At 46.2% G+C, this 26,950-nt stretch overlaps 4 protein-coding genes across 5 annotated transcripts in view; 1 reads left to right on the top strand and 3 right to left on the bottom strand.

Annotated features, from left to right (window-relative positions):
• Positions 1–63: 63 nt before the first annotated feature.
• On the bottom strand, positions 64–5,603 carry LOC123146180 (riboflavin biosynthesis protein PYRR, chloroplastic). The gene is made up of 9 exons (XM_044565772.1): positions 5,123–5,603; positions 4,500–4,634; positions 3,306–3,405; positions 3,066–3,191; positions 2,662–2,975; positions 1,769–1,888; positions 1,016–1,261; positions 715–840; positions 64–590 (listed from the first exon to the last, which is right to left on the bottom strand). The coding sequence occupies exons 1-9, from the start codon at positions 5,531–5,533 to the stop codon at positions 360–362; spliced, it is 1,809 nt and encodes a 602-aa protein (XP_044421707.1). The 5' UTR covers positions 5,534–5,603; the 3' UTR covers positions 64–359.
• An 828-nt stretch (positions 5,604–6,431) lies between these two features.
• Positions 6,432–10,957, top strand: LOC123146178 (probable voltage-gated potassium channel subunit beta). Its single transcript, XM_044565768.1, has 4 exons — positions 6,432–7,111; positions 9,864–10,007; positions 10,270–10,434; positions 10,534–10,957. The coding sequence occupies exons 1-4, from the start codon at positions 6,548–6,550 to the stop codon at positions 10,645–10,647; spliced, it is 987 nt and encodes a 328-aa protein (XP_044421703.1). The 5' UTR covers positions 6,432–6,547; the 3' UTR covers positions 10,648–10,957.
• Positions 10,958–11,454: 497 nt separating this feature from the next.
• On the bottom strand, positions 11,455–13,749 carry LOC123146179 (auxin-responsive protein IAA10). Of its 2 annotated transcripts, none has more exons than XM_044565770.1 (5): positions 13,220–13,749; positions 12,459–12,760; positions 12,103–12,205; positions 11,945–12,006; positions 11,455–11,738 (listed from the first exon to the last, which is right to left on the bottom strand). In XM_044565770.1, exons 1-5 carry the CDS (start codon positions 13,555–13,557, stop codon positions 11,692–11,694), a joined length of 852 nt encoding a protein of 283 aa, XP_044421705.1. In that variant the 5' UTR covers positions 13,558–13,749; the 3' UTR covers positions 11,455–11,691. The 2 variants fall into 2 exon arrangements, with proteins under 2 accessions (XP_044421705.1, XP_044421706.1); XM_044565771.1 differs by having other exon boundaries at positions 12,459–12,757; positions 13,220–13,746.
• A 10,259-nt stretch (positions 13,750–24,008) lies between these two features.
• Positions 24,009–26,950, bottom strand: part of LOC123146177 (50S ribosomal protein L13) — a 4,485-nt gene continuing 1,543 nt past the window's right edge. Inside the window, exons 2-5 of the mRNA XM_044565767.1 lie at positions 25,522–25,593; positions 25,267–25,433; positions 25,059–25,170; positions 24,009–24,569 (exon numbers count right to left, since the gene is read on the bottom strand). Coding sequence (XP_044421702.1) covers positions 24,354–24,569; positions 25,059–25,170; positions 25,267–25,433; positions 25,522–25,593 — 567 coding nt within the window. The 3' untranslated portion in view covers positions 24,009–24,353. The remainder of the gene's footprint in view (positions 24,570–25,058; positions 25,171–25,266; positions 25,434–25,521; positions 25,594–26,950) is intronic.

Raw genomic sequence — 26,950 nt, 5'->3', positions numbered from 1 at the left:
ATATAGCATCAACTAAGACATAACCAAGTCTCAGTCGACTAAGATTAGCAACACTGTTTCGTGTATTAGCGTCGTGGATGCTTTTTGGATCTATCAGTTGTTACCTCAAATGGTCAACAAAAAACTGTTATTTGAGCAAGGCTCTGCATGTTGGAAGAGCATCACATGTGCATCTGAACCCCCTTACACTTTAAACTGGAGCATATCAGGTAGTATTAGTTATACAAGATCATCTCTCTCTAAACAGAAACGCAACACTGTGGCTTGACAAAATTTGGTGTCGTCCACCAGAACAAAATGGACACTATCAAGAACAAGCAGAGACCTCACGCCTCCTGTCCTCGAGCCTCAACGCCCGTTCAAACCGTTCCCAGAATCTCTGATCTCAGCTGCATCAGCAGTCTGCCCAGGTAATTCAGGCCCTCACCCTCGCGCCCACCGCCCCAGAACAAGTCATGGGGTGAGGACTCGACGAGGACAGAGCCAGCCGTCGACAGCAGCATCTCGGTCAGGTGGGCGTAAGTTGAAAACTTGCATTTCAGAGCTCTGTACATCACATCAATTTTCATCGACTCCCAGTCTGGCCGTATCTGACAGGGAAAGAAATATAATCAATTAAAAGGAGTGACAGAACTGGTTTGGTTCACATAACCAATCAAGAGCACGCAAATGGTAAATGTTCAGAAAATATTAAAGCAGAATATTCAGATATACCAATTCAGGGAATTCTCTTTGCCGGGTCCTTCCTATTCTAGCAGCTTCTTCAGGGCTCCTTGCCTGCTTTATTTCTTGCACAATGTCGTTTGCTTGAGGATTATCAACACCAACAAACTTATGTGCCTGCAAAAACTTTTGGGCTTACTGACGGGTTCACAGGTGCAGTTATCATGCTAATGTAACATTTGCAGATGTTGCAGGTTTACAAAATGTTGTACTGCGTCATGATCCAGAATTTATTTTCAAAGCACAGAGAATGACACAAAAGTAGCACTAATAAACATCATGAAAGAGAAACCTGGTAATAGTGCTCCACTGTTGGCCATGTCAAACAATCTCCTTTTTCGTCGGGCATGTCAATTGGATGAGGAGAAAAGTTTGAGAAAGCCCCAAAGGTATCCCAAGTCTTGTAAAAGGATATAATGTTTGTTTCATATGGGGATACTTCTGGATCAACTGAAGGTATTTCATCAGCAGATGGTATTACAGGTGATAGATCAGGAATAGGTTGGATGAATCCACTCATGAGCATGTCACGGTCAATCTGCAATATCGTAAGGAAATATATAATATACTGCCATGAAACTAAGAGGGACATATGCAGATGCCATTACTACAACAAAACAAAATACATACACGTACATTCACAAACAGTTACTCCGATGGTTCAGTGTAACTTGTATAATCATATAAGATAAGACTTGTAGGAACTTCTATCCAAAGCTGGAACTGGTAGCCAGTAGGGGACTACTGAATTCTACAGAAATATATCAGCAAGAAAAGCATGACACATGGTGTAATAAAATGTAATATAGCAACTAACAAGTACTCCCTCCGCTTCTAAATATAAGCCCTTTTAGAGATTTCAATACGGACTACATACGGATGTACATAGATATATTTTAGAGTGCAGATTCACTCGTTTTGCTCCGTATGTAGTCCATATTAGAGTCTCTAAAAAGGCTTATATTTAGGAACGGAGGGAGTACATATAATGATATAATTGATGGAGAACACATATGAGAACTAGATTGGAACATAAGGAATTAACCTGTTCATATGAAACATCAATTAAATCAATCGCCTGGGTCATTTGATTCATCCCTAGGTCACCTACTGGTGTTGGAGCAGTTACTCCACCGATTATTTTTGGAGCACAGAATGCATAAACCTGTTGGAAGAACAAAAAAATCACCAGTGTGAAGATGTAAGCAGAGCTCAATCGTAATATGGCATACAACATGCACACAGAGTCAGAGGCAAAAAGAAAAAGAGCAAACCTAATAAAGTGAAACCATTTAATGCACATATGGGGACTGACTGACGTTCAAGGTGCATGGTGGATATAAGATGTTTAGGGAAGTGAATGCAGATGGGCTATCCCTATGATTCTGTGAGTCCCCTCCCAGAACTTACGTCCAAAGTGTGGTCCCTCCCCAAAAGTCACTAAGCAATAATATGTTTCTCCCTGATATAAAGCATGTCTACATAGTGCTGAAATGGGTAGCATCTGCATACCCAAGTCATAAGAATATCCTTTTAACATTCTTATTCTAGAAGACGGGAAGCTGATTAAGCTGAAGTAAAAATCAACTGCAAAGACATTGAACATAACTTGTTCACCAATTCAACGGATAACATGAAATCCATGGTACCACTTCTTTTTGGAAAGGATATAGTTGTGAATATCATTCAGATTTGGTAGTGGCAATCAACACAACTGTACAATTTCACCTAACAATTCACAAGATAACTCTATCAACTTTTTAACTGCAATGGAAAATGGAACAGTGTCTTAACATTGCCAGGTTTGATTTCAGATCCAGAACTCAATGAACTAGAACAAACAAAGGCAGCCAATAAACATTCTGGAGAACTATGCAATATGTTCAATAGATAAGTAAATGCACACGGCAACCATATAGTGAAACAAAAAGTATTTACCTTATGAATAACTCTTGCAGATATAGCAGCAGCTGATAGGGTCCCACCGCACTCCCATAATACAGAAAGGTAACCACGATCATAACAATATGACATAACATCTCTAGGATTTAGCATGTCAAATTCCACTACTTCAACACCCTTCATAGCAAGCTTCTTTTGGAAATCTCTCCGAGCACCTCTTTGTGTTGCAACTATTGTATAGGCCTCATGAACATTCCATAAATTTGCTTCTTCAGGAAGGTTACAAGTTTGTGACATTACAATGCGCACTGGAACATGCCCCTTCACATGCCTTGCGGTTAATCGAGGATCTACAACACAACTAAAAGCCTTTCAATCCTACGAAGGAACACCAATGTGAAACACACTAAATAGAAATTATTGCATTATTTATTCATTACCATCACGGCGGACTGTATTCCCACCAACTATAACAGCATCACTTCTTCCACGCAATTCAAATACTCGGCCTCTGGATGCTCTGCCGCTTACCCAAGACGCATGCCCACTACTAGCTGCAATTTTTCCTGTCATTTCCATCGATGGAAGTGAAGCAAGTACAAGTTGGATATTAATACTCAGCTGTAGTATGTAACAAATTAACCAAACTAAAAGAGCAAATGGAAAAAACTAGGCCTCACCATCTGCAGTCATAGCATACTTCAGAACAGAGAATGGAACACGAAAGGCAGCTCGGTAAAGTAATGGAGCATTTACGATGAGGCATGAAGTAAGGGCTTCCTACAATGAACACATTAAAACATATTAGCAAGCTGGCTAAGTTCATGTTGTGGTTACTGCACTGTAATGTTCTCATTTGAAAAGCCGGTGGGGAATGATAACCATGATCTATTGAAATGCCAAACGAAGTCTAAGTAACCAGTACCTAATGCACAGAAAACTAAAAGAGCAAACTGATAACATATATTTCTGAGATGCTTACTAGGTTAAACTTTAAAAACAATAGAAGACAAAAAAAGGAAGGGGTTTGTAGGTGCTCCAAACTCATAACAAAAAAACTGAAGTGAATAAATGAGAGGTGGTATTAAAAAGCTGCCGAAATCAAGACTACCAATACAATATAACCATACAACCATGAAATAAAATTAAATCATTATGCTACATTGTTATTTGCATTCAGTAGGGATGCTGACCCTACAGCTTAAAAGGGCATCAAGGAGCTATTAGCTTTAGTGAGATGCTCAGTATTTGTTAGTAATTATACTTGAAATGTTAGACACTTTGGTGAATCAGTATCATTGTTACATTCTATCTAGCTACAATGCACATCATATCCATATTGCTTAGGACATGGAGCAGTCTGCAAACAATGCATCATCTCAGATATAGTCCTTGTGTTCACTCTTTCCAATATGCTATAAATGAAGTTAATGAACTTGAATTTCTGATTACACTCAGATAGATCAATAGAAGTGGACACTACGAAATTCACATTTGTGTTAAAGATAATCTAAGAATATAAAAAACATTTTATCATTAGTGTCAACTGTCACATTCACAAAACTATAACCGTGCAACGCATGATCTTACAAAGCACGGTTGCATAGTGATTTAGATCCAATGGTTACTCAAAGTAAAGCATACAAAATATTTCTGGAACTTAATGTCCAGTTGTGTGCTTTTCTTTAGCATTCATATTGCAGAAACAAATATTTGCACTTTTGAATTGCTAAACCACTTCTAAAAATGGTTTCTAGAGAAAATGATGCAACAGCACTACTAGGTAGGGTGCCCCTCGCGAAGTGCTTACTGCTACTTTGACTTGTAGCTAATAAAAATAGTAATTGAGAATTAACATATAAGCCAAGAGTCACCTTGAACAATTTGCTCTGGAGATCTTCCCCCACAACATCGACCTGAATGCCTTCACTTCGCAATGATTGAATCGCTTTCCCTCTCAAGTGCTTCAAGGGGTGCCTAAGGCCCACCACAACTCTTGTGATTCCTGCCTGATAAAATCATTAGTTTTCTCCCTGCATTTAGGACATCTTTTTACACGACTATACAACGGCAATCTGAATGCGTATGACTAAATTATCAATAAAGAAGGTTGAGGAAAATATATTTCTAATTTTTATCAGTGTTCATGCAAGCAAGCTCACGACGATCAAAACCTCCTAATTGGAACAAAATATGGGATCCAATTTGCACACCCTTATATCGTCATCTTCAGTAAGATAATACTCTGCCACTGCAACATAGTACATAGAACTTTAGGGGGTTCAGATAAGGGAGAACAAGTATCTAGCATTGTGGTTATTATACCCATAGAACGTCCACTATCTATGACAGATCAGAATTATGATCACAGTGCTACCATCGTATGCTTGCAGTAGTATCCACATTTGGTTTTATAACAATCTTCAGAGATATACTAGCAATCTTCTTAGAGAAATCGAAGGGAGACAGTGAAGAGGGGATTCATTCAGGCGAGCACCTGCACGAGGGAGGAGACGGCGGTGCTGTCCCCGTAGCAGTCGCCCGGCTCGAGGTTGAGGTAGGCGGTGGCGCCGCGCGCGCGCTCGCCGGCCTCCTCGGCGGCGAGGAGCTCGGCGCAGCGCGTGCCCTGCGCGTAGAGGAACCCCTCCCCGACCACGCGGGCCTCCGGGCCGCCGGGCTCGGGCCGGGCGATGACGCACCCAAAGTTGGGGTGCGGGCAGGTGAGCCCCGCGGAGCGGTCGGCCACGTCGGCGGCGCGGCGGAGGAACGCGGCGTCGTGCGCGTGGGAGGCGGCGACGGATACGGCTCGGGGGACGGCTGGGATGCGGCGCCGGCTGGGCGCGACGCGGATAGGGCAGGGTGCTGCCGGGGCAGGCGCGGCCACCGGCGGCCGCGGCGGCGGGGGCATGCTCGCTCTCGGGTGAGGTCGCACGGGTGTGTGGTGCGGCAGACTGGGAGCCCGAAACTGGAAAAGGGGGCGACGGCGCTGTGCGAGAGCGAAAATGAATCTTGCGAAGCCGGCCCGAGAGTGGAAGTGGAGGCCCAGCTCGCCCCGTACGAGCCCACGCCATGTTTTGGCCCAGCATTTCTTTTTCTTTGAGCTATTCTTTTGTCCAAAATATCAGTCTGCATGCCTGCCTGCTGGGTGCGCTCGTGTAGCTGCATCGGATCCGGGTCTGACAAAGAGAGCGCACATGGAGTGTAGTATAGATCGGATCGTTCGTTTGGACGTGCTCTCACGGCACGGCAGCATCACCTCACCGGCGCCGTCCACACCACGTTGCGTCCACATTTTGGCTCGGCTCGGCCACGAAGAGAGAGAGACGACGACGCCGGCTTTTTTGAATGAAAAAAGCAAACTGAAGGACGTTGCTCTTGTTTCTTCTCCCTGGATCGCCGGCCGGAAGGCGGCCGGGCCCACGCGTCAGAGTGATTCGCTGTCCATCCATCCATCGACCGAGGTGGGCTGCTTTTTCCCGATCAGTACCCCGCACCTGACTGATTCCCGAACCTCGAGGGATTTGGATCCGCTTTCGCCTTTGCCTTTTCTTCTCTCCTCTTCAATCAACTAATAAAAAATGCGGCTCTCTCCGTGGCCCCACCAGCCAGACACCGGATCGATTCCCGCCGCTGAAGCCGCCAGATGCTCTCCTTGTCCCCACACGCCAACCGGGACCGCTCAGCCCCCTGTCCCTCCCACTGACACGCGGGCCCACGACAGCCCGGTCCACCTGTCCGGCCCCCGGCCCGCCACATGCGCCGGCCAGCCCACAACCGGAGTTTAGAAATACCCACATCCACATCCCACACCTTCTCCCCCAAAACGCACACTGCACCACCGCACACAGATCTAACCGAAACCCATCCCCCACCCCCACCGGCGGCGAGCGGCGCACCGCCGACGACGAGCCAGCCATCGAAGATGCAGTACAACAACCTGGGCCGGTCGGGGCTCCGGGTGAGCCAGCTCTCCTACGGCGCGTGGGTGACCTTCGGCAACCAACTCGACGTCAAGGAGGCGAAATCCCTCCTCCAGGCCTGCCGGGACGCGGGGGTCAACTTCTTCGACAACGCCGAGGTCTACGCCAACGGGCGCGCGGAGGAGATCATGGGGCAGGCGATCCGGGACCTGGGCTGGCGCCGCGCCGACGTCGTCATCTCCACCAAGCTCTTCTGGGGCGGCCAGGGGCCCAACGACAAGGGCCTCTCCCGCAAGCACATCGTCGAGGGCCTCAAGGCCTCGCTCAAGCGGCTCGACATGGAGTACGTCGACGTGGTCTACTGCCACCGGCCCGACGCCACGACGCCGATCGAGGAGACGGTGCGGGCCATGAACTGGGTGATCGATCAGGGGTGGGCGTTCTACTGGGGCACGAGCGAGTGGACCGCGCAGCAGATTACGGAGGCGTGGGGGGTGGCGAACCGGCTTGACCTCGTCGGGCCCATCGTCGAGCAGCCCGAGTACAACCTCTTCTCCCGCCACAAGGTACTACCACCGCTGCTGCCTCGGTTGTTACTTCAGTTAATCCTACATTCTGCTGCTGCTGCTGCTAATCTCGATTCGATCCTTAATTAATCCATCCATGAGTGGTACTGTGGTACTACTGGAGTATTAGCAATGATTCGTTCGATGTGTTGCTAATCTCGATTTGATGTTTAATTAGTGAATCAGTACTACTTTACAAGTAGTACTACTGTATTAGCAATGATATCTTGGATGTGTGGGTCGGTGCGTACTTGCTGGATGTTTTTGCTCACCAGTGCCAGTGCTTTCTGATGTTTTCAAGTCCCAGAATGTGCCTTCGTTGAAATCTGTAGGGGATAAATTGATTTAATGCAGTAGTATAACTGTTGCTGCTGTAGCTTAACAAATCAATTTAGATCTGTTCTAATGGTACTGATCTTAAATTAATCAGTGGGTAGCACTGAACTGGCAACGATGAATTGGATTGGTTGGGTATATGGATCCATGTGTACTTGCTGGATCTTTGACTAGCCAGTGCCGGTCCTCTCTGATGTTTTCAAGTCCAAGAATGTGCCTTCGTTGAAATTCGTAGGGGATAATCTGATTTATTGTAGAACTAGTACTACAACTGTTGCTGCTGTAGCCCATGCCTCATGTTGGAGTGAATTCGAATGGATAATTGTCTTCTACAGTAGGCATTTAATTGACTCTCTGATGAAGTACAATTGATAGTTGGAGAGGAATTTCCTCTTGGATCCTGTAGGCACCAAGTACTTTCCCCGTTAGAAATCTACTATTACCTAGGAGTACATGGAAAATTGGTCCAATCTCAATTGCGCATTTTTTTTAACTCAAGGGGGCACTATTTTTTTATTTTCAGTGATGGGGACAGCTTCCCTTTTGCAACTGTAGAACATATGAGTTAGCACTTACTACAGTCAAGGGAGTTAGGTAGCATAAATCTCACCTCTCATGATTTGACGTGCATCATTTGGAGTCGGATGGCTGATAAATCAGGCAGTGATGCTGGCTGGTATTGTTCTGTATACTCCTGCATCATTAAGTTTTCCAAGCAACAACAACACAATGCTGATAACGAAAGGTTAGGTGTACGTTGAGACAACTTAAGGTACACAGAAGTTGCTTACAGGGTTGTAGCTGGAACCTGGGACCATTGTTTGATATTGTGTCGTTGTCGAATAGATAATTTGATATTGGTCTGGGCCAAACAGAAAAAAGGCCACCACATGTCCTTGTCATAGATGATCTGTGTATTCAATTGGCTGATGCCTGCTTCCTGGTTAACTCAATAAGCTGCTTCCTGGTTGATCTTAAATTAGTCAATCGGTGGTAGTGAACTGGCAACTACGAATTGGATTGGTTGGATATATGGATCCATGTCACAATGTGTACTTGCTGGACCTTTTACTAGGCAGTGCCAGTCTTTTCTAATGTTTTCAGGTCCCAAAATGTGCCTTCGTTGAAATCTGTAGGGGATAATTTGATTTATTGTAGAAGTACAACTGCTGCTGCTGTAGCCCATACCTCACGTTGGAGTTAATTTGAATGTATATTTGTCTTCTAGACATTTAATTGACTCTGATGAAGTAGTAGTACAATTGATGGTAGGAGAGGAATTTCCTTTTGGATTCTGTAGACAGCAAGTACCATTCCCCATTAGAAATCTACTACTCCAGCATCGATTGCACACATATATATATTTTAACTCAAGAGGCCACTGGTTTGTTGCAAGTGTAGATCATATGAAGGTTAGCAGTCAAGGGAGTTAGGTAGCATAAATCTCATCTTTCTTGATTTGACGTGCATCGCTCTGGAGTAGGGTTAGCTGCTAAATCAGACCATGATGCTGGCTCGTATTGTTTTATATACTTTACATCATCAAGCTTTCCAGGCAAACATCATCACATTGCTGCTAGCGAGAGGTTAGGTATAAGTTCAGACAGCTTAGACCACACGGAAAGTTGCTTATAGGGTGTAGTTGGGACAATTGTTTGATAGTATCAAACTTTCAATCGAGTAAACAATTTGATATTGGTCTTGACCAGACAGAAAAAAGGGCACCACTTGTCCTTGTCACTGCTGATCTGCATATTCAATTGATTGATGTCTGCTTTGTGGCTAACTCAATAAGCTGGTTCAACTTAGTAAACAAAGTTGCTTTATGAAAATCTCCGAAGCTAGTTAAAAGCTTCTATTTTGAGTCCCATAAGCATTCTTGCAAAGCTTGTTTTAGATCTCAGTTAAACAGAGTGCAGAAGCTTAGCTTAGTTAAAGTAGACCTGGAGTTTTCTATGATGGATAGTAGAAGTATGCTTATCATTTTCTGTGACTGGTTTGGTGATGATTAAAATTACTACACAGATTGTTGTTTGCTGCCTTGGGGGATGAACAGCCATGTAGTTTAGCACCTAGCTTCTAAGAAGAAACATTTTGTGTTAGTTATATATATTTTTGCAACTCATACTATAGGTACTTCTGATATGTCAGCAGATCACTCGTATGAAACATTCTGATAAGGAACTGCCAAAACCCACATCTAGAATCATTGTTACATCTATTTGTGTCTATTTGCATTTTGTTTCTTGTTTGTACTGAACTGTCATTGGTATTCAACTTAGCAAGTATCGGCTCTGCTTTTGTTTACGATGTGCTGTGGACAGTTTTCCAGAATATTGGTCGACACAATTTGTTGATGTATGCAGGTGTTCGTGTTCCCGTGTCGCAAAAACTAAGAATGTTTGTGTTACTGCAGGTTGAGTCTGAGTTTGTACCTCTCTACAGTACTTATGGCATTGGGTTGACTACATGGAGTCCCCTAGCTTCAGGGGTTCTCACTGGGAAGTATAGCAAAGGGAATATACCCGCTGAAAGTCGGTTTGCCCTAGATAACTACAAGGTAACCATGGAAACTTTGTCACTGTATTACACACACATATTCTTGCTTTTCCTCCTAACTGCGTATAGAATAGCTGTATTGCCTCCTTAAAAATAATCCTTAAGAAAATAGGGATGCACATGCCGCTACATCCTTGAGATTCCGAGTATGCTCATGTGTCGTAATCCAACCCCTAACAGACACATCTGTGCTAAATCAGTTTTCCACACCGATGTGTATTTCCAGAATGATCCTCACATACGCATCTTGTTTCTGTTTCCAGAACCTGGCCAACAGGTCTCTGGTTGACGACACGCTTAGAAAAGTGAACGGGCTCAAGCCCATCGCTTCGGAGCTCGGCGTCTCGATGGCCCAGCTGGGCATCGCGTGGTGCGCGTCGAACCCCAACGTGTCGTCCGTGATCACTGGAGCCACCAAAGAGAGCCAGGTACATACGCCACACCCTGTCTCTGTTCTGCATCAGATTGATTCTTTCTGCGACCAAGAGTATTAACATGTCACGCGGCAACCGTTTGATGAACAACAGATCGTGGAGAACATGAAGGCCCTGGAGGTCATCCCCCTGCTGACCCCGGAGGTCCTGGAGAAGATCGAGGCGGTCGTCCAGAGCAAGCCGAAGCGCCTCGAGTCGTACAGATGAAGCGGTCGGTCGGCTTCATCAGCTGTGCAGCGTGTGCCCGCCCGTCCGCCCGCCGCCTGGTGGGGTTTTTCTCCCTAGCCGGAGGTGCTTACCTCCAGTACCCGATTCTGTGAAAAAACTATATACCGAATGTCCTGTGTAGTCGGTGTGTCCAGCGTGTGAGACATTTTGTCGAGTGGGCCTGTTGCTGTTGCCGTGTATGTGTATCGTTCCTGTGTGTTCCTGGTGATGGATGCGGCATCCTTTTGTGATTCCTGGAGCGTTGTGCCTGGACCGTTTCTCCACCGTGTCTGCCTGTTGGTTGGTGATATGCTGCCATTGTTTGCGGGCATCGAGCTTGTGGTGGGGTGGACCACGAATCTGCGGTGTGTCCCGGGCTCTCGCTCCATGGTTGAGATGCAGGATTTTGATGGCAGGGCAGTGCCAGCACCAGCATGGTTTATGCTACTTGTATGCTTGCTGCTGTCGCTTGCATTATGTGTGTACGGTTTGCTGCAAAATTCGAGCGTGAGGTGAGCTGTTTTCCTGTGAAGTTGCTGTGATCTAGACAGGCCCGGAGCCGCACGCTGTGTGCCACATATCCGAGACGATGCCATGCGGTGGGCGTTCATTCTCTCTGCCGGCCGGCAGGGGCAGAGCAAGTGTAGCTGTTTGGTATGGTTGTGCCGGTTGGTTCAGCGGCAAACATTGCCGCAAGACTGAGCCATCTATCTACCAGCGTTTCATTCCTCATACGTTCTGTCGCACAGGGCACTGAGGTGGGCTTCTCATCTCACAAACTGAACACAACAGAGCAACACACTTGTGTCACACAAAAAAAAAAACATATATGACGAAAAAAGAGCACATATGCTGGCAGTGATCAGCAGCACTTCACCAAGTGTAGACAGAAGAAGGGAGCGGGAAAAGAATAGATACTACGTAGATCGAAACGAGTCACCACTAGATAGCAGGAGCACATCTTTGCTCCTGCAATCCCAACTAGGCACACAGGTAATCACAACGGCTGCTCGCTCCGACATGGTCGGTGGGTCTTCAGCGCTCTCATCTCATGTCCGCCCTCGTTCTGTGATTGGCTTGAAACCGTGGTCCTGCGGCAGCGAAACAACAGCGGCATCAATGGATGGATGTACATCCAGAATGAAACTCAATACCACATGTTAACTGATTGCAGTGGTGAAAGCTTTTGCGTGCTAAAACGGTGATTATTTTGACGGCCACTACATGTGAACTCCGCTTTGATTAAGACTTTCTTCGAATGTTTGGATCGTATGAAGGAGGCGATAAAGAATCTAACCGAGACCACTGGCGTCCGATGTCCTCATGATCCTCAGCCTCTTCACGGAGCCAACAAACATTCTGCACACGAGGACATCCGGAGGATTATTCCAAGGAACTTGGAAGCTTGTAAGTACAAAAGTCATTCCGAAGAGATGCATGGTGCAGAGAGCTTACTCCCAAGGGACATCTCCAACAAGCATCCAGTCACCATCCCTGTCTTCGTATGTCATCTGGTATTCACAAGAGTTTTCTAACAGCTTCAGAGACTTCGTGCTATCTGACAATTCCATGTTCAAATAAGAAATGCATCAAAAGCTAGAAAGAGTGGACTGTTTGCACTTAAATTTGCAGTCAGCTTCTAAGTAGTATGCCTAGAGACACTGCACTTCAGAACTGTAGCACCATAAATCCTAATGCTTGAAGTGACAAACCAACTAAAGTTCATATACTACCACTTAGATTTATGACGTGATCTTGATATCAGTGTAATTACGAAATGCACAAGGTAGTAGAAATCAGTTGAGGCTTACTAGAAGCGCAAAGGCCGGCAGACGGCTTGGTGAACATGATCTCAAGGGCCAAGGCAAGGGTCTTGTACGAGCGATGGGCGTTGAGGTCCACCTTCCTTCCAATGACCTCCCCATCCATGTTCACCTTCACCCACCCGGGCACCCGGACCTTCTTCTCGGTCTCATCCTTGTCTTTCTGCGAGCCGGAATCATCGGCGGCAGCCTTCTTGGTTTCGGCATCCGAGGCATTGTCTTTCGCCTGGCCGAACAGGCTGTTCATCCTGAATGTTCTTATTGGTGGCCATCCCACCACTCCAAAGCTGCTGGCACACCAAAAAAAAAAAAACAGGTAGTTTGGATTAGTCCAGGTGAGGCTTATATGGGTAGCTCAGCAAATCAGGCAACACTGACATCACATAATGTTTCCTTTTGGTGCCATACACAAATCTCGAACGGCGGTCAGACAGATGTGTTTTTGCTGCATCAGAATGGCAAAACAACCGCCAGATAATCTCGGTTCAGTTTTGCTTGCAGTATTTTTGGGAAGTGTGAGTAAACTAGGCAGTACAGTTACAGTACAGGTGTGCAGTTGAGGGCTGAGAGTTTCATTCAGACAGTCAAAATCATGCAGCAGCAAAATATGGGATTTGCAGGGAGGTGATAGAAGCCAGGAATTCGAGGGGCGCAGCGAGGCAAAACTGGTGAGTTTGGCCGGGGGGGGATCACAAAATTTCACTCTTTTATTGGGAGTGCCAAAGAGACAGAGAAGAGCAAGAACAGACCTCTGTGGGTGGCCGGAGGCGAGAGTCCCCGGCGAGGCGGCGGGCGCGGGGCCGTCCTCCGCCTTGGCCGCGGCGGGGGAGGAGGACGACACGGAGGAGTCCGGCGACAGCGCCGCGGCCGGCTGCAGGTCCCTGGCCGTCAGGATACGGCACGGCGACGGCGCCGCCGGCTGCTGCAGCAGCTGCTGCTTCCTGGACCCGAGGCAGAGCCCCAGCTCGAGCTCCTCGTCCTCCTCCCCGCCGGAGTTCTCCTCAACCACCTCCTCCGCGGCCGGAGGCGGCTCGCCGGGCCCGAACGCCGCCGCCGCGGGCCCAACTCCTCCTGCTAGCCCTCGCATCGGCCGGTTTCTTGGCTGCGCTCGCGTGTCTGAGCGTGAGAAGAGAGGGCAGGGGAGGCGCCTCGAGAGGGAGGAAAGGGAGAGAGGAGAGAGGGGAGGAGGCTATGATTATGCGAGCGAGGTACGACTCCGGCTGAGCTGAGCTGAGCTGAGTGAGTTCTCTTCTGGGTATGCGTGTGGGCGTGTAGTACTAGTGTGCAGGAAGCTACTGTATAGCTTTCGCCTCGTCCTCCTCCATCTGCTTTACTGAAGTGTGGGCCATGGGGTGCCCGGATGGGCGATGAACTGCTATGGAGCCCCGGATGCTTGTCTTGTCCATCTCTATGAATGGAACAAATGAATTTAAGAGCCTCTTTGATTGGCATTCAGAGGAAACATGTGGGGTATCACCATTCATGCATTTGATTGGAAGGAATGGAACATGAGGAGGGTGTCGAGGCGTTTTCCGCAGAACTGTCCGAGACGCTTAGTTTACGGGTTTTTCGTCTTTTTAGAAAGAGTGTGAGAAAAGTTGCCATCTATCCATTAACTGTCAAGGTTGTATAACAAACACGAGAAGTAGAAATTACATCTAGGTCCATAGACCACCTGGCGACAAATACATGCACTAGAGTGAGCCGAAGGCGCACCGCCGTCATCGCCCCTCCATCACCGAAGACGGGCAAACCTAATTGCAGTATGCGGTCGGCAAGTCGTCGTGCTAAGACCCCAGAGGACCATCGTCTTTTCAATTTATCTATGAACAAATGATGGAACCCTGAAAATATTGAATGGTCAACGTCATTCCTTGCATCAATGGGCATGGGGGAGGGGGGGTTTTGAGCAGCAGTGATGTCGCACCTACGTCGGTCAGCCTCCCCCTTCTTGCATGACAAGCGAGGCTTGCATCTTCTAGCCTCGGTGGTCCAATCCGACATCGACATTGACGGCCACATCCTCGCGTGCTTTCTCCAAGCATGTTTCGATGACCAATTTTGAAAGTTCCGACAAACATATACACCTCTGATATGTGAACATTGTTTGCTCTTATATCGGTTATTAATTTTCTTTAAGACAATTATCAATATGACGATCAGATCACCAATGCATCTTCTCAGAATCAGTTGTTGGTAACGGGTGGTTATGATCGGAGCGAAACTCATTAATGCAACATAGATTGTCATTGTGAAGGCTCAATCGAATTATCGAAGGGCATTCGGTTCACATGGATTTACTGTTCTTCTGACATGGGATACCCTGCACAATGATTGTTACATGCATACAACATAATAATAAAAAAAGTTGTAAAGATATAAGTAATGAGTTGAGACATACTCCACATAGACAGTTGAATTATTGCGTCGCTTGAATATTCTTAATGTTCTTTCAAATTCTTCCAGAGCGGATGTCAAAGCCCATCTCTCATCTGTATAAGTTGTAGAAGCTACTATTGAAGCATGTTCTGCACACAATAGAATCCCTTGTGCACGTTGAATATGCATATAATGATTTTTTCAAGAGCGCAAAAATGTGACATCATGTTGATCATCTATCGACTGTAAGGAGTCGTTGGTATAATTTAGACTTTTTTGTCATTCGAAAAAGTAAGGTAAAACAAGTGAGAAAGAAAGTGAAAATATAGTGTGGTGTGCGGTGTGTGAAGTTGGATGCGTGCACTTTGTTTTTTGGATGCTTTTTGTTGCGCGAGTGTGTAGCACGATGGTAGGCCGAAGCGAACGTTGATGGATGGATGGAGCGGCCGGCTTCGCTTTTGTTGGGCGTACGAGATTGAAGGGCCACGGGAAAGGGGAAAAGATAAAAGAGACCCGACGCGGAAATGGGTGGACAAAAAGGCAGCCGGGCGTCCCTCCGTATCGCTCAACGCCTTGGACGTCCAGCTCCTCTCCTTTTTCTACTACAGGAGTAGTGGTGGTGCATCATGTTTTTTCCCTGGCCGGCCGATTCTTTTGCCGGTGAAGAAAAACGAGCGACGTGTGTGTGCGCACGCACCAAGTAGTACGTAAAATTCCGTATGTGGGCAGACAGAAAACGGAGACGCCTCCCTTCCTTTTTCTGCTCGTTGGCTGGTTGATAATCGTGTGTCCGGGCTCGGGGCGGCAGCATTAATTTTTCTCTTCTCGTTGCCCGCCGGGACTGTCCGGGCCGTGCCGGCGTGCGCAGCGCGCGGAGCCAGCTCGCTCGGCTCGTTGCCGGCCGTAGGTCGGGAGGACGGAGTCATGTGCAGTGCAGTGCAGTGCAGCTGATGACGTACATCCCAAGAGGAAGACGACTGAAACCAGACGAGAAAATCAGGCATGCGTGCACGTCTCCTGCCGGCCACAACAATCGGCTGGCCAGCTCGTTAAATCCCACATCCTCGAAAAAAGTCCAGGGTTTCCCTGCCTCCCGCCGGTGCCGTCATCGGTCCGCCTCGTCTTTGGTGGCCTTAAGGTCCCTTGCCGGTGGGAGGATTATGTTTTTAGTTGTTTCTTTATGTTTTGTTAGGGTTTGTATCCTGTTCAGAAAGACGAGACGGCGGCAGCTCTTTAAAGATGGAATAAGGTTCTCCCCACCCAGCCCTCATTTCGATGGTGTGTCTAGCATTGTCGATGGGCCCATGGAGGTCTGTCTCTGGTGGATCTGTCCTTAGTGGATTTGCTCGTCTGGTCGACATGGGGCCTTAGCACGACGACTTCCCGACCGTCTACTATACAACAAGTTTTGCCCGGCTTCGGCGAGGGAGGGGCAATGACGGCGGCATGCCTTCGACCCGCTTCAGTGCTTGTACTCATCGCTGGGTGGTCTACGGATCTGGATGTAGTAACTCTTTCTGATGTTCGTTGTGCTGCCATGATCGGAAATAAATGTCAGCACTAGAGCTCTGTTGCTGACGAACGGCGCATCAGGGAGCAGACAGGAGAAGAAGGGGACAGATGCTAAGTGGCAGGCCGAAAGTTGACTCAAATGTATGGGCCGTTGGCCCATCTCGTAGGGCAAGAGGACCCATGTAATAGAGTGCGTAAATACCCAGTAGCTGAGCCGGAGAAGGCAAGGAATTGTAATTGGATCTCGATCCCCTCTCAGACTCTCCCTTCTTCCTTCTTCCCCAAGCTGTACCTCTCTTCTCCCAATCCCCATTCCAATCTCTACGAAAGTACTATGTATCCTTGAATCCGTTCAATAGATCGTGAGCAGAGGGTTCTGTACATCACAGTTGGTATCAGATTTGGGTCGATCGGCGGCGGGATCGGGCTCGGCGGCGGTCGGGTTGGGTTCTCTCGTAAAATTCCCGTCCGTTGGCTGGGTCTGCGGCGGCGGTGTGTAGCTGCAGTTCCGGTGCGGCACGGGCGGCGTCTTCAGTGGCGGCGGTGATTTATTCAGCGGCGGATCGAGCGTGGCTCACGGTTGCACACAAATCTTCCGTGTGTGTGAAATCCCGGTGAGGCTGCTTGATTGGCGCTGCAGGGCGGCTGCAAGGAGTCGGTTGCAGAGGAAGGGGTCAGCGGCTGCTGTAAAACTCCCTGGTACTCCCCGATTTCCGGCAGGCGGTGAAGCTGGCGACTACGGCACCCCCCAAGCCGAACCAGCAGACGCGTCTTGTGGTGGACGCCATGGAGACGATTGAGGCACGGGTCGGAGAGCAGTTGCAGATGCTACAAAACGTGGGTGACAAGCTGAGTAAGCTCGATGATCTCTTTCGTCGATTGGATTCTTTGGATCAGCAGTTTGCAGCGCAAGCCGAGCAGATGCACATTGTACAGAACAACGTCAGTCTCACGATGAAGTCAATCGGAGAAATCAGACAGCAGCAGGCAGTGGCTGCTCAGGAAGTGGGTTCCAAACAATCCCCTCAGGGTTCGTTTGCAGGTGATGGAATCCTTGGTACGCCACCACAGCAGCAATGTCCACCAGTTACACCAGTTCCACCACCGGTGTTTGTACCTCAGCCTGTACATCACGAAGCATTCTGGGGTAGAAGTTCAGTTGAAGAAACTGTGGATGCCCAAAATGGATTTTCCCCGTTTTGAGGGAGAGGATGTTCGTATCTGGCTACATGGATGTGAGGCCTACTTCTCACTGTATGCTATCCCTGAAGAATTCAAGGTCACGTCAGCTACGCTGCACCTGTCTGGTGATGCAGCAAATTGGTTCCATGCATACAAGGCTCTACATCAGTGGCCGTGCTGGAATGAGTTTAGGATGGCAGTTATGCAGGAGTTTGATGTGAATGTTCATCGCACAAAGATGAGAGCTCTGTTGTTACTTAAACAGACCGGATCAGTGGCTGAGTACAAACGGGAGTTCACCCAACTAGTGTATCAACTTTTGTTGTATGAACCGACAGTGAGTGACACATTTTTGGTGACGATGTTCACTCTGGGCCTCAAGGAAGAACTCCGGGCTGCTGTTGATATGCAGCTACCCACTACTGTTAGTGAAGCAGCTTCATATGCATTAATCCAGGAAGAGATTGTACGACGTGCTCGCTCTAACAGAAGTTTTACTACCAGAACTGCCTTCTTCAAGCCGGACACACGCCCAAGCACTCCACCAGCTGGAGAGCTATGGAAAGCAAGGCAGTTGAAGGAGTATAGGCGCACTAATGGCCTGTGTTTCAGTTGCGGTGACAAATACGCACCTGGTCATACTTGTGTGAAACCACCCACTCCTACTGCAGTCATGCCATGAATAGTGCAGCTGAAGCCATTTTGTCGGATGATATACTTGATGCAGTAGAAGAACAAGAAACTGCTTTGCAGGAAATGCACTTGTCTGTCAATGCCTTGTCTGGAGCTGATCACCCTAGAACCATTCGCTTGCGAGCTCTTATTGGCAATCAAGTGGTACTTATTCTCCTGGACTCAGGTAGTACTCACAGTTTCATGGATTCAGCGTTGCTGCCCAGAATTCAAGTGACACCACAACAACTGTCCAAAGAAATCTCTGTAACAATGGCAAATGGAGAGAAACTGTTGTGTAATTCTGAAGTGCCCCAGCTCAACTGGTGGATTCAGGGACACACATTTGAGTATGATTTTAAAGTTCTTGATTTGGGAGGTTATGATCTCATTTTGGGCATGGACTGGTTGGAAGCTCAAGGGGAAATGACATGTCACTGGAGAAACAAATGGATCCAGTTCAGTCACAAGGATAGTCTGGTTAAGCTGCAAGGAATTCTTCCACAGTCTACAGAGGACATCAAGGAGGTCACTCTAGAACAAACTATGAAATGGCACAAAGGCAATGATATTTGGGCAGTGGCACTGATACAACCAGTATGGGACAAAAAGCCTGACCCTGTTCCTGATCCAGTACAACCCTTGTTACAGGAGTTCGCAGATGTCTTCAAAGAACCTACGGAGCTACCACCCTCTCGAACTTTGAACCATGCAATACACTTGTTACCAGGGGCCGCTCCTGTCAACTCCAAACCTTACAGATACTCACCACTGCAAAAAGATGAGATTGAAAGGCAAGTTGCAGAAATGCTTAAAGCTGGTACTATCACTCCCAGTCTCAGCTCTTTTGCTTCTCCTGTCCTATTGGTAAAAAACAAAGATGGATCTTGGAGATTTTGTGTAGATTATAGGAAGCTAAATTCCATCACTATGAAGAGCAAGTTCCCAATGCCAGTGGTAGATGAGCTTTTGGATGAGCTTAGTGGCACTAAGTGGTTCTCCAAGTTAGATCTCAGGTCAGGGTATCATCAAATCAGAATGTTACCGGAGGATGAACACAAAACAGCTTTCAAAACTCACAGTGGACAGTATCAATTTAGGGTGATGCCCTTTGGTCTTACTAATGCCCCCTCCACTTTTCAATGCATCATGAATTGGATTTTTGCTGCTTACAACAGAAAATTTGTTCTTGTCTTCATGGATGATATCTTAATCTTTAGTGAGACCCTGGAAGAACATTTGGAACATCTCAGAATAGTGTTTCAAACCTTAAGAGAGCATCAGTTCTTTGCTAAGAGTACCAAATGCACTTTTGCACAGCAACAATTGGAATATCTAGGACACATCATTTCTAACAAAGGGGTTCAGACAGATCCTGAGAAAACTTTGGCTATGGCCAGGTGGCCTACTCCTCAGAACGTGACTGAATTAAGAGGGGTTTTGGGGCTCACGGGATATTACAGGAAGTTTGTGCAAGGATATGGTATAATTGCTAAACCACTCACTCAACTACTAAAGAAACAAGCATTTGCTTGGTCCTCAGAGGCCCAGGAAGCCTTTGAGAAACTCAAGGCAGCGATGATGACTACTCCTGTATTAGTGTTGCCTGACTTTGACCAGCCGTTCTGCATTGAAACAAATGCATGTGCTACAGGAATTGGTGCTGTGCTCACTCAAGAAGGACACCCTGTTGCCTTTTATAGCAAAGCTTTGGGCATCAAAAATCAATCTCTGTCCATCTACGAAAAGGAGTTTTTGGCAATTATGATGGCTGTAGAAAAATGGAGAGCATATCTACAGCGAGGGCCTTTTATTATCAAAACGGATCATCAAAGTCTATGTCAGTTGGAAGACCAAGTCTTACAACTGATGTTCAGAAAAAAGCCATGACCAAGTTAGTGGGGCTGCAATTTCAGTTTCAATACAAAAAAGGCAGTGAGAACTTAGCAGCTGATGCCTTATCCAGAGTAGGGCACTTACTGGCAGTGACCACTACTTCCACCAGTAGACCTGTGTGGTTACAGGAAGTACTTAATTCATATGAGGTGGACCCAGATGCTCAAACACTGCTTCAGAAACTAGCTATTTCTGCTGCTGATACATCAGAGTACTCTCTGGAGAAAGGTGTGATCAAGCATCAAGGCAGAATATGGATTGGAGCAAATCAAGCATTGAGAACAAAACTCATTTCTGCCTTTCATGCAAGTGCTGTGGGGGGACACTCTGGCATCCAGGCTACATATCAAAGAGTTAGGAAACTGTTTGTGTGGACTGGGCTGAAACAAGATATCATTGATTTTGTTCATCAATGTGCTGTGTGTCAACAAGCAAAGCATGAACATGTGAAATCTCCCGGATTACTTCAACCACTTCCTGTACCTGACGGACCTTGGCAGGAGATCACCATGGACTTCATCGAAGCTCTACCAAAATCTGAGGGCTATACAGTGATCTTAGTGGTGGTTGATAGACTGACCAAGTATGCTCACTTTATCCCCTTGAAACATCCTTTCTCTGCTCTAGTGGTAGCGAAAGCATTCCTACATACTGTGGTCAAATTGCATGGACCACCCCATACTATAGTTTCAGATAGGGACAAGATCTTTACCAGTCACTTTTGGAAGGATTTGTTCAAGCTTTGGGATACTAAATTGCTCATGAGTACTGCCTATCATCCTCAAACAGATGGGCAGAGTGAAAGAGTGAATCAGTGTTTGGAGATGTTTCTCAGATGTGCAGTACATGATACTCCAACAAAATGGCATTCCTGGTTACCCTTAGCAGAATTCTGGTACAATACTATTTTTCATTCTGCTTTGGAGTGCTCCCCTTTCAAAGCTCTCTATGGATATGAACCTACTTATGGGGTGTTTCCCTCTTTGCTTACCTCTGATAATGTTGAAGTGGAACAGTGGCTTAAGGAACACCAGGCACATACATCTCTGCTGAAGGTGCACTTACTTAAAGCCCAGACGAAGATGAAACACTATGCAGATCAGAACAGATCACCCAGGATGTTTTCGGTGGGAGACTCGGTGTATTTGAAGCTCCAGCCATATGCTCAACACACTGTAGTCAACCGACCATGTGCAAAATTAGCATATAAGTTCTATGGGCCTTTTGAAGTTTTGGAACAGATCGGACCGGCTGCTTACAAACTTCAGCTACCTGCAGCAGCCTAGATCCACCCCGTGTTTCACGTCTCTCAACTCAAAGAATTTGTGCCAGATCATACACCAGTCTTCTCCACTGTGCCTGCCCAAGTTGATTTTTCCAGTATGGACGTGCAGCCAGGTATGATCTCGGACAGGAAATTAGTCAAAAAAAGGTGACAGTGCATTGTTGCAGGTTTTGATACAGTGGACAGGACTTCCAGCCGAGGCAGCCACCTGGGAGGATTACGATACAATCAAGCTTCGCTACCCTACTGCTCCAGCCTGGGGTCAGGCTGAATCTCAAGAGGGCGGCACTGTCAGCACTAGAGCTCTGTTGCTGACGAACGGCGCATCAGGGAGCAGACAGGAGAAGAAGGGGACAAATACTGAGTGGCAGGCCGAAAGTTGACTCAAATGTATGGGCCGTTGGCCCATCTCGTAGGGCAAGAGGACCCATGTAATAGAGTGCGTAAATACCCAGTAGCTGAGCCGGAGAAGGCAAGGAATTGTAATTGGATCTCAATCCCCTCTCAGACTCTCCCTCCTTCCTTCTTCCCCAAGCTGTACCTCTCTTCTCCCAATCCCCATTCCAATCTCTGCGAAAGTACTGTGTATCCTTGAATCCGTTCAATAGATCGTGAGCAGAGGGTTCTGTACATCACAATAAATAGATGGGAAGTTTTCTCGAGACAAAAGAAATCCTCATCCTCGCGCTGCCTGTGTAGGGAGCGTGTGTACGCGTAGGATGTGAGCGGGAGTGGTGGCGGTGCGTGTACGAGTAGGATGATTGCTTAGCATTAGCAAGGACAAGTGCGAAATGTGTGGCGCGTTGTGTTGGTTGCGTGGGGGCGACAAGCCGACAAGGCCCGCAACCGCTCGTTTTCAGCCGTCCCCGTGCCATCCCCCCGCCGACACCACTCCCCATCGCCGGCCCCACCACCACCACCACCGCTAATCTTTTTGTTTTCTCTTTTTTTGCGAGGGAGGGCGCCACCACTAATCAATGCACACGGTCTCAGGCTTCTGTCACACGCACGCACACCTCTCTCACTCTCGATCCCTCTCTCTTGACTGTCTTTGAGCTCTGCGTGCGCCGTGTGGTGTGTACTTAGTACTACAGGAGTGAGTCAGGTTTGTGCACGTGCCGCGACGCGAGCAGCGGACGAAAACGGGGGTGCGAGGCGGGCCCAGCTGCGGGCGGGCGGGCGGGATGATGATGATTCGCCAGCCATCGTGACGGGGGCCCAATCAATATGCACACCTACGGTACGGCACGATGCTGCTGGCTAGGGCTGCAAACGAGTCGAGCTCGAGCGAGTTGGAGTTGGCTCAGCTCAACTCATATGGAAATTCGAGCGAGCTTAAACTGAGTGAAGCTCATGATCGAGCTGTGGAACATGACTCGTGCTCCGATTGTAACGATCTCGAGTCGATCTCGAGCTAGTTTCGAGCTAAATGAGATGGTAAAAAATATGAATCTATGAATGAAAAACTAAAAAATTTAGGTGAATATGCTGTGCCAAAAATATAGGTTATTTAACACATAGTCGACCACGTGCCATAATTAGGCTTAAATCTTCTCTTCACTTAGTTAAGTTTCCGTGTTCGTTGGTAAATAAAATGGAGAGAAATTATGGACAACATAGATGGTAATAAATTATCGTATTCCCATTTAATATAAGGCATGATCATTTAACATAATGATATTCTATCGAGCTAAAATCGAGCGAGCCAACATTGGCTCAAGATCGGCTTGTTTCTTGGTCGAGCTACATAAAGTGTTCAAACTCAGCTCGTTTCTTTTCGAGTCGATCTCGAGTCGAGTCAAAAAACAAGTCGATCTCGAGCGGCTCACGAGCCTCGAGCTTTTCTTGCAGCCCTACTGCTGGCCAGCTAGTCGTCATTGCTGGCCGCGGATTTGAAGGCCTCTTGCTTCTCGGAATAGGCAACACATGTATCCTCCTTTGGCATGTCCTAAAAGAATGGATCATAAAAAATACATGGAAATTCTCTTGGTTCTACTTTTTTTTTGGAAGCTCTTGGTTCTACTACCAAGATCAAATATGCATCACCGCCGGTCCAGCGTTTGTATAATATAATAAATGCGATATTATTTTACCATCTAACAGCACACAGACAAGTATACAAAAGTGTCCTTCTCCCGAGCTCAAATGAGCTCGTTCAAACGATAAAATCGAAAACAATTCAAAAAATACCGATTTTTTTGTGACAAAACTTTTAAGTGTTTGGATAAATTAGTCATGGAATCACATTCCTGTAAGGCGTGGCATAAAACAAATCCAGTGCTCCAAAATGCTTTTGAAAATAGCATTTTCATAGTATTGTTTTTTCTTCTTTTTTTCTGCCACACCTTCTAGGAATGTGACCTCATGACGAATTTTTGCAAGCACTTGAAACTTTTGTCAATGTTTGTCACAAAAATAATTCAGATTTTTTTTTGATTTTACTGTTCACCCGGGCTTAGAAACTGTGCGTCCCACAAGATGGTGTTTTTCATAACCTCACCAGAGAGCAAAAGAGGGCTTCGTAGGTGTAGCATTTTTTTAATTTTTTTTTATCCTATGCATAGTACTTGTAACATATTTTGACAAAAAAAAGTTGAGTAAATAGCTCGACCTGATAAATCATCCGCTTCATTCAAGATATGAATGTGAACCTACATCGTTCTGCATAATGCATTGAGTTTTATTTGCAGTACAAAATTCCAGTTACAGGTTTAGGATCGAAAACGAAATTCGGAATGAGGAGTTGAGCGTTTCCAGGTTTAGTTCCTCTACTCAACTCAACTCAACAGGCTTCTCAGAAGATTCTAGTGCACCCTGTCTATGAAATTCAACACCAAAGACTACATGTCAAAGAGAAAAGAGATACACAGGTCATCATTCAGAAAGTGCATCGGGTAGATCCGTAGCGGCGCGAATCATCCATCGGTCTCCATGGTCCACACGCATCTGAAGGTGACTTATGCGGCGACCGCAGCTTTGCCATTCTTAGCTGCTTCTCCCTCGGCTTTCTTGGCTTCCCTGTCCTGGTCTTTCTTCTGTGCCCTTATCATCGCACGTCTTGCCCGGGGGCGCATCTCACGCACTTGGCGTGGCGGCATGATGAAAGGCTCGAGAGGCCGGTCGTGAAACGGATGCTCGCCTTCAGCAAATATCCTCAGCTTACGATCCCTGTCCTGGAGAATCAAGCAGGAGGTGTTAACTGAGTATACCATCATAAAACTAGTGCATGTTAAATGGTAATTTCAAAACTAACTTCAGAAATAATAATAAAAAATCTGATCATGCACCATGAACAGATTGGTTAACTTCATACATTGACCACGCAAACTTAAACAAGACGCGAGTAACATAGTGCACATGGACGAACTTCTCTCATGACTTTTGCTTTTATTATACAGACTGACATGTCATGGCTCAGCGTATAATAAGAACAATAGCATTATCACCAGTTCATGGCGCATGATAAAAGTGCACAGTCTATAACAGGGTAACTGTTATTCTAGTTAATAAATATGCAGAAGATTCAACACGAATATGCATACAGAAATCCAACTTCCAGAGTATTCTGGTAGCAATTAAAGCTAGCATATAATCTTGAACCAGAAAAAAAGATGAACCTATGACCAATCCTTATAAACAAATAGAAATGAAATTTCACTTACATCACGCAATTTATTGCGGGGAAGCATGCGCATGACAGCTTTACGGATCACTTCAGTTGGGTCTTTTGCCATCTGGTCCTTGAGCTTTCTTTCCTTCAGATGGCCAATATACCTATTGGGGAAATGGCAAAATGCACATGACAGAAGAAACTTAATAATGATACCAAATAAGGTATAAAAAAGTACTGTATTTGCTAGAATTACTAACCCTGTATGCCAGTAGTAAATTTTGTCAGTCATTTTTCTTCCTGTAACACAGATATCTTTTGCATTAAGAACAATACACATGTCTCCAGCTTCCACATGAGGTGCATAGGTTGGCTTGTCCTTGCCTTGAAGCACAACAGCTATTTGGGATGCCAACCGTCCAAGTACCTATCACATAGACAAAGCAACTTACTGCATAACCAAATATTTTGACCTGGGCAAATCCTCACACTGAAACAAACAGAAGAATTCTGACCTGGCCCTTTGCATCAAAAACACGCCACCGCAACCCTTCTAAATCAATTCTCCTCAACCCTGCGAGTGCTTTCTGTGCAGTTCAAAAAAGAAACATGTGTTAGTACCACTGTGCTAGTAATTCACATACTGCACCCTGGTTTGAATACTGCATTCATGATGTTCAAACTATAGGCTGGATGCAGGAAAGATTCTTACTGGGTAGTTATTTGAGGATTTCAATTGCAATGTTAGTTTCATATTTCAGTGAGAGCCAAGGAGTTGCAGCTTCTTTCACTCAAACTATAAGCTGGATGCAAGAAAGATTCATACTAATATGAAAATAACATTGCAATTTTTCAGGGAGGATCAAAGGGTTGCAGCTTCTTTCTCTCAGTCCAATATAATCTTTGACCAACGATAACATACTGTTCCAAAACAATATATGGAAGTTCATTGTCAGGGTAACATATTTTGCACGTTTCCATGAACAAGTTACTAAATATGTACAGCGAATTCAGTGGTGAAATGAGTGCACTAACAAACAATCAAAGAATGCACCTTTCCATGAACAAGTTACTAAATATGCATTGCGAATTCAGTGGTGAAATGAGTGCACTAACAAACTCATATCTCATTTTAACTTCAGAGTACTATGTATGAAATATCATTTCACAGAAGTCGGCAGAGGAGGAGGACAAGAATCTGGTGGTGGACGAGGGCAAGAAGTTGGAGGATGAGGAGGACAAGAATCCGGCAAGGGAGGAGGACAAGAAGCCGATCTTCAAGGTACAGGTCTGATCCTTGCTGAATCTTGATGATAACTTCTCAGCTAGAACCTATGAATGTTCTTACCAGTTTGAGGAACCCTTGTGTTTCCTGTAATAAGTGTTTTTAACGGATTTTTGAATTGGAGAGATTGCTGTGGTTGCTTCCAGTGCTTGCAATGAGCTTTAGGTAAATGTTAGAGCTGTTGAATTTGGTTTGCCACAAGCTAGCATAGACTGCAACTATAATACTAGTCTTTCGTCAGTGTAAAACTGTCATCTCCAAGAATTCAGTTACCATCTGTTCTGTTTCTTCTCAGAACAAAACACAAAGTACCAGCACTGCAAGACAATCACCAACAGATCACTTGGGAAAAATATTTACAACTCCTCGCTGTTCCTGATTCTCTTCTTGTGTGCGTATTATTATCATTTCCCTTTCTTTAACCAGAAGCATTTATAAGCTTAGCTCCGGAAAGGTAACCAGAAGCTTAGTATCCCAATGAAGCTGGTAGTATTTGTTGATATACTAATTGTGCGGAACGGAAGCTCTCATCAGAAGAACCACATTGGTTTCCTGTTGTGTTCACGGGAAGCCAAGTTGCTGTGTTAATGTTAGTGACTGTTTTTTATTGGTCATGTAGCAGGCATGAGAGAGAACTCTGTTAATGTTTCTACAGATTT

This window comes from Triticum aestivum, chromosome 6D (assembly GCF_018294505.1).
Source record: "Triticum aestivum cultivar Chinese Spring chromosome 6D, IWGSC CS RefSeq v2.1, whole genome shotgun sequence".
Taxonomy (NCBI): Eukaryota; Viridiplantae; Streptophyta; class Magnoliopsida; order Poales; family Poaceae; genus Triticum; species Triticum aestivum.
The sequence above is the reverse complement of the archived record's forward strand: the minus strand, read 5'-3'. Positions and strand labels throughout refer to the sequence as shown.

Excerpts from the sequence above, each read along its gene's own strand:
- LOC123146178 (XM_044565768.1), top strand. The coding sequence starts at position 6,548 with ATGCAGTACAACAACCTGGGCCGGTCGGGGCTCCGGGTGAGCCAGCTC. Across the intron at positions 10,008-10,269 it reads TTGCCCTAGATAACTACAAG|AACCTGGCCAACAGGTCTCT; the intron begins GTAACCATGGAA and ends TTCTGTTTCCAG. Across the intron at positions 10,435-10,533 it reads GAGCCACCAAAGAGAGCCAG|ATCGTGGAGAACATGAAGGC; the intron begins GTACATACGCCA and ends GATGAACAACAG.
- LOC123146180 (XM_044565772.1), bottom strand. The coding sequence starts at position 5,533 with ATGCCCCCGCCGCCGCGGCCGCCGGTGGCCGCGCCTGCCCCGGCAGCA. Across the intron at positions 3,406-4,499 it reads TCCAGAGCAAATTGTTCAAG|GAAGCCCTTACTTCATGCCT; the intron begins GTGACTCTTGGC and ends TGTTCATTGTAG. Across the intron at positions 1,262-1,768 it reads TTGATGTTTCATATGAACAG|ATTGACCGTGACATGCTCAT; the intron begins GTTAATTCCTTA and ends ACGATATTGCAG.
- LOC123146179 (XM_044565770.1), bottom strand. The coding sequence starts at position 13,557 with ATGCGAGGGCTAGCAGGAGGAGTTGGGCCCGCGGCGGCGGCGTTCGGG. Across the intron at positions 12,206-12,458 it reads TGCCGGCCTTTGCGCTTCTA|ATAGCACGAAGTCTCTGAAG; the intron begins GTAAGCCTCAAC and ends TGGAATTGTCAG. Across the intron at positions 11,739-11,944 it reads ATCGGACGCCAGTGGTCTCG|GACCACGGTTTCAAGCCAAT; the intron begins GTTAGATTCTTT and ends TCGCTGCCGCAG.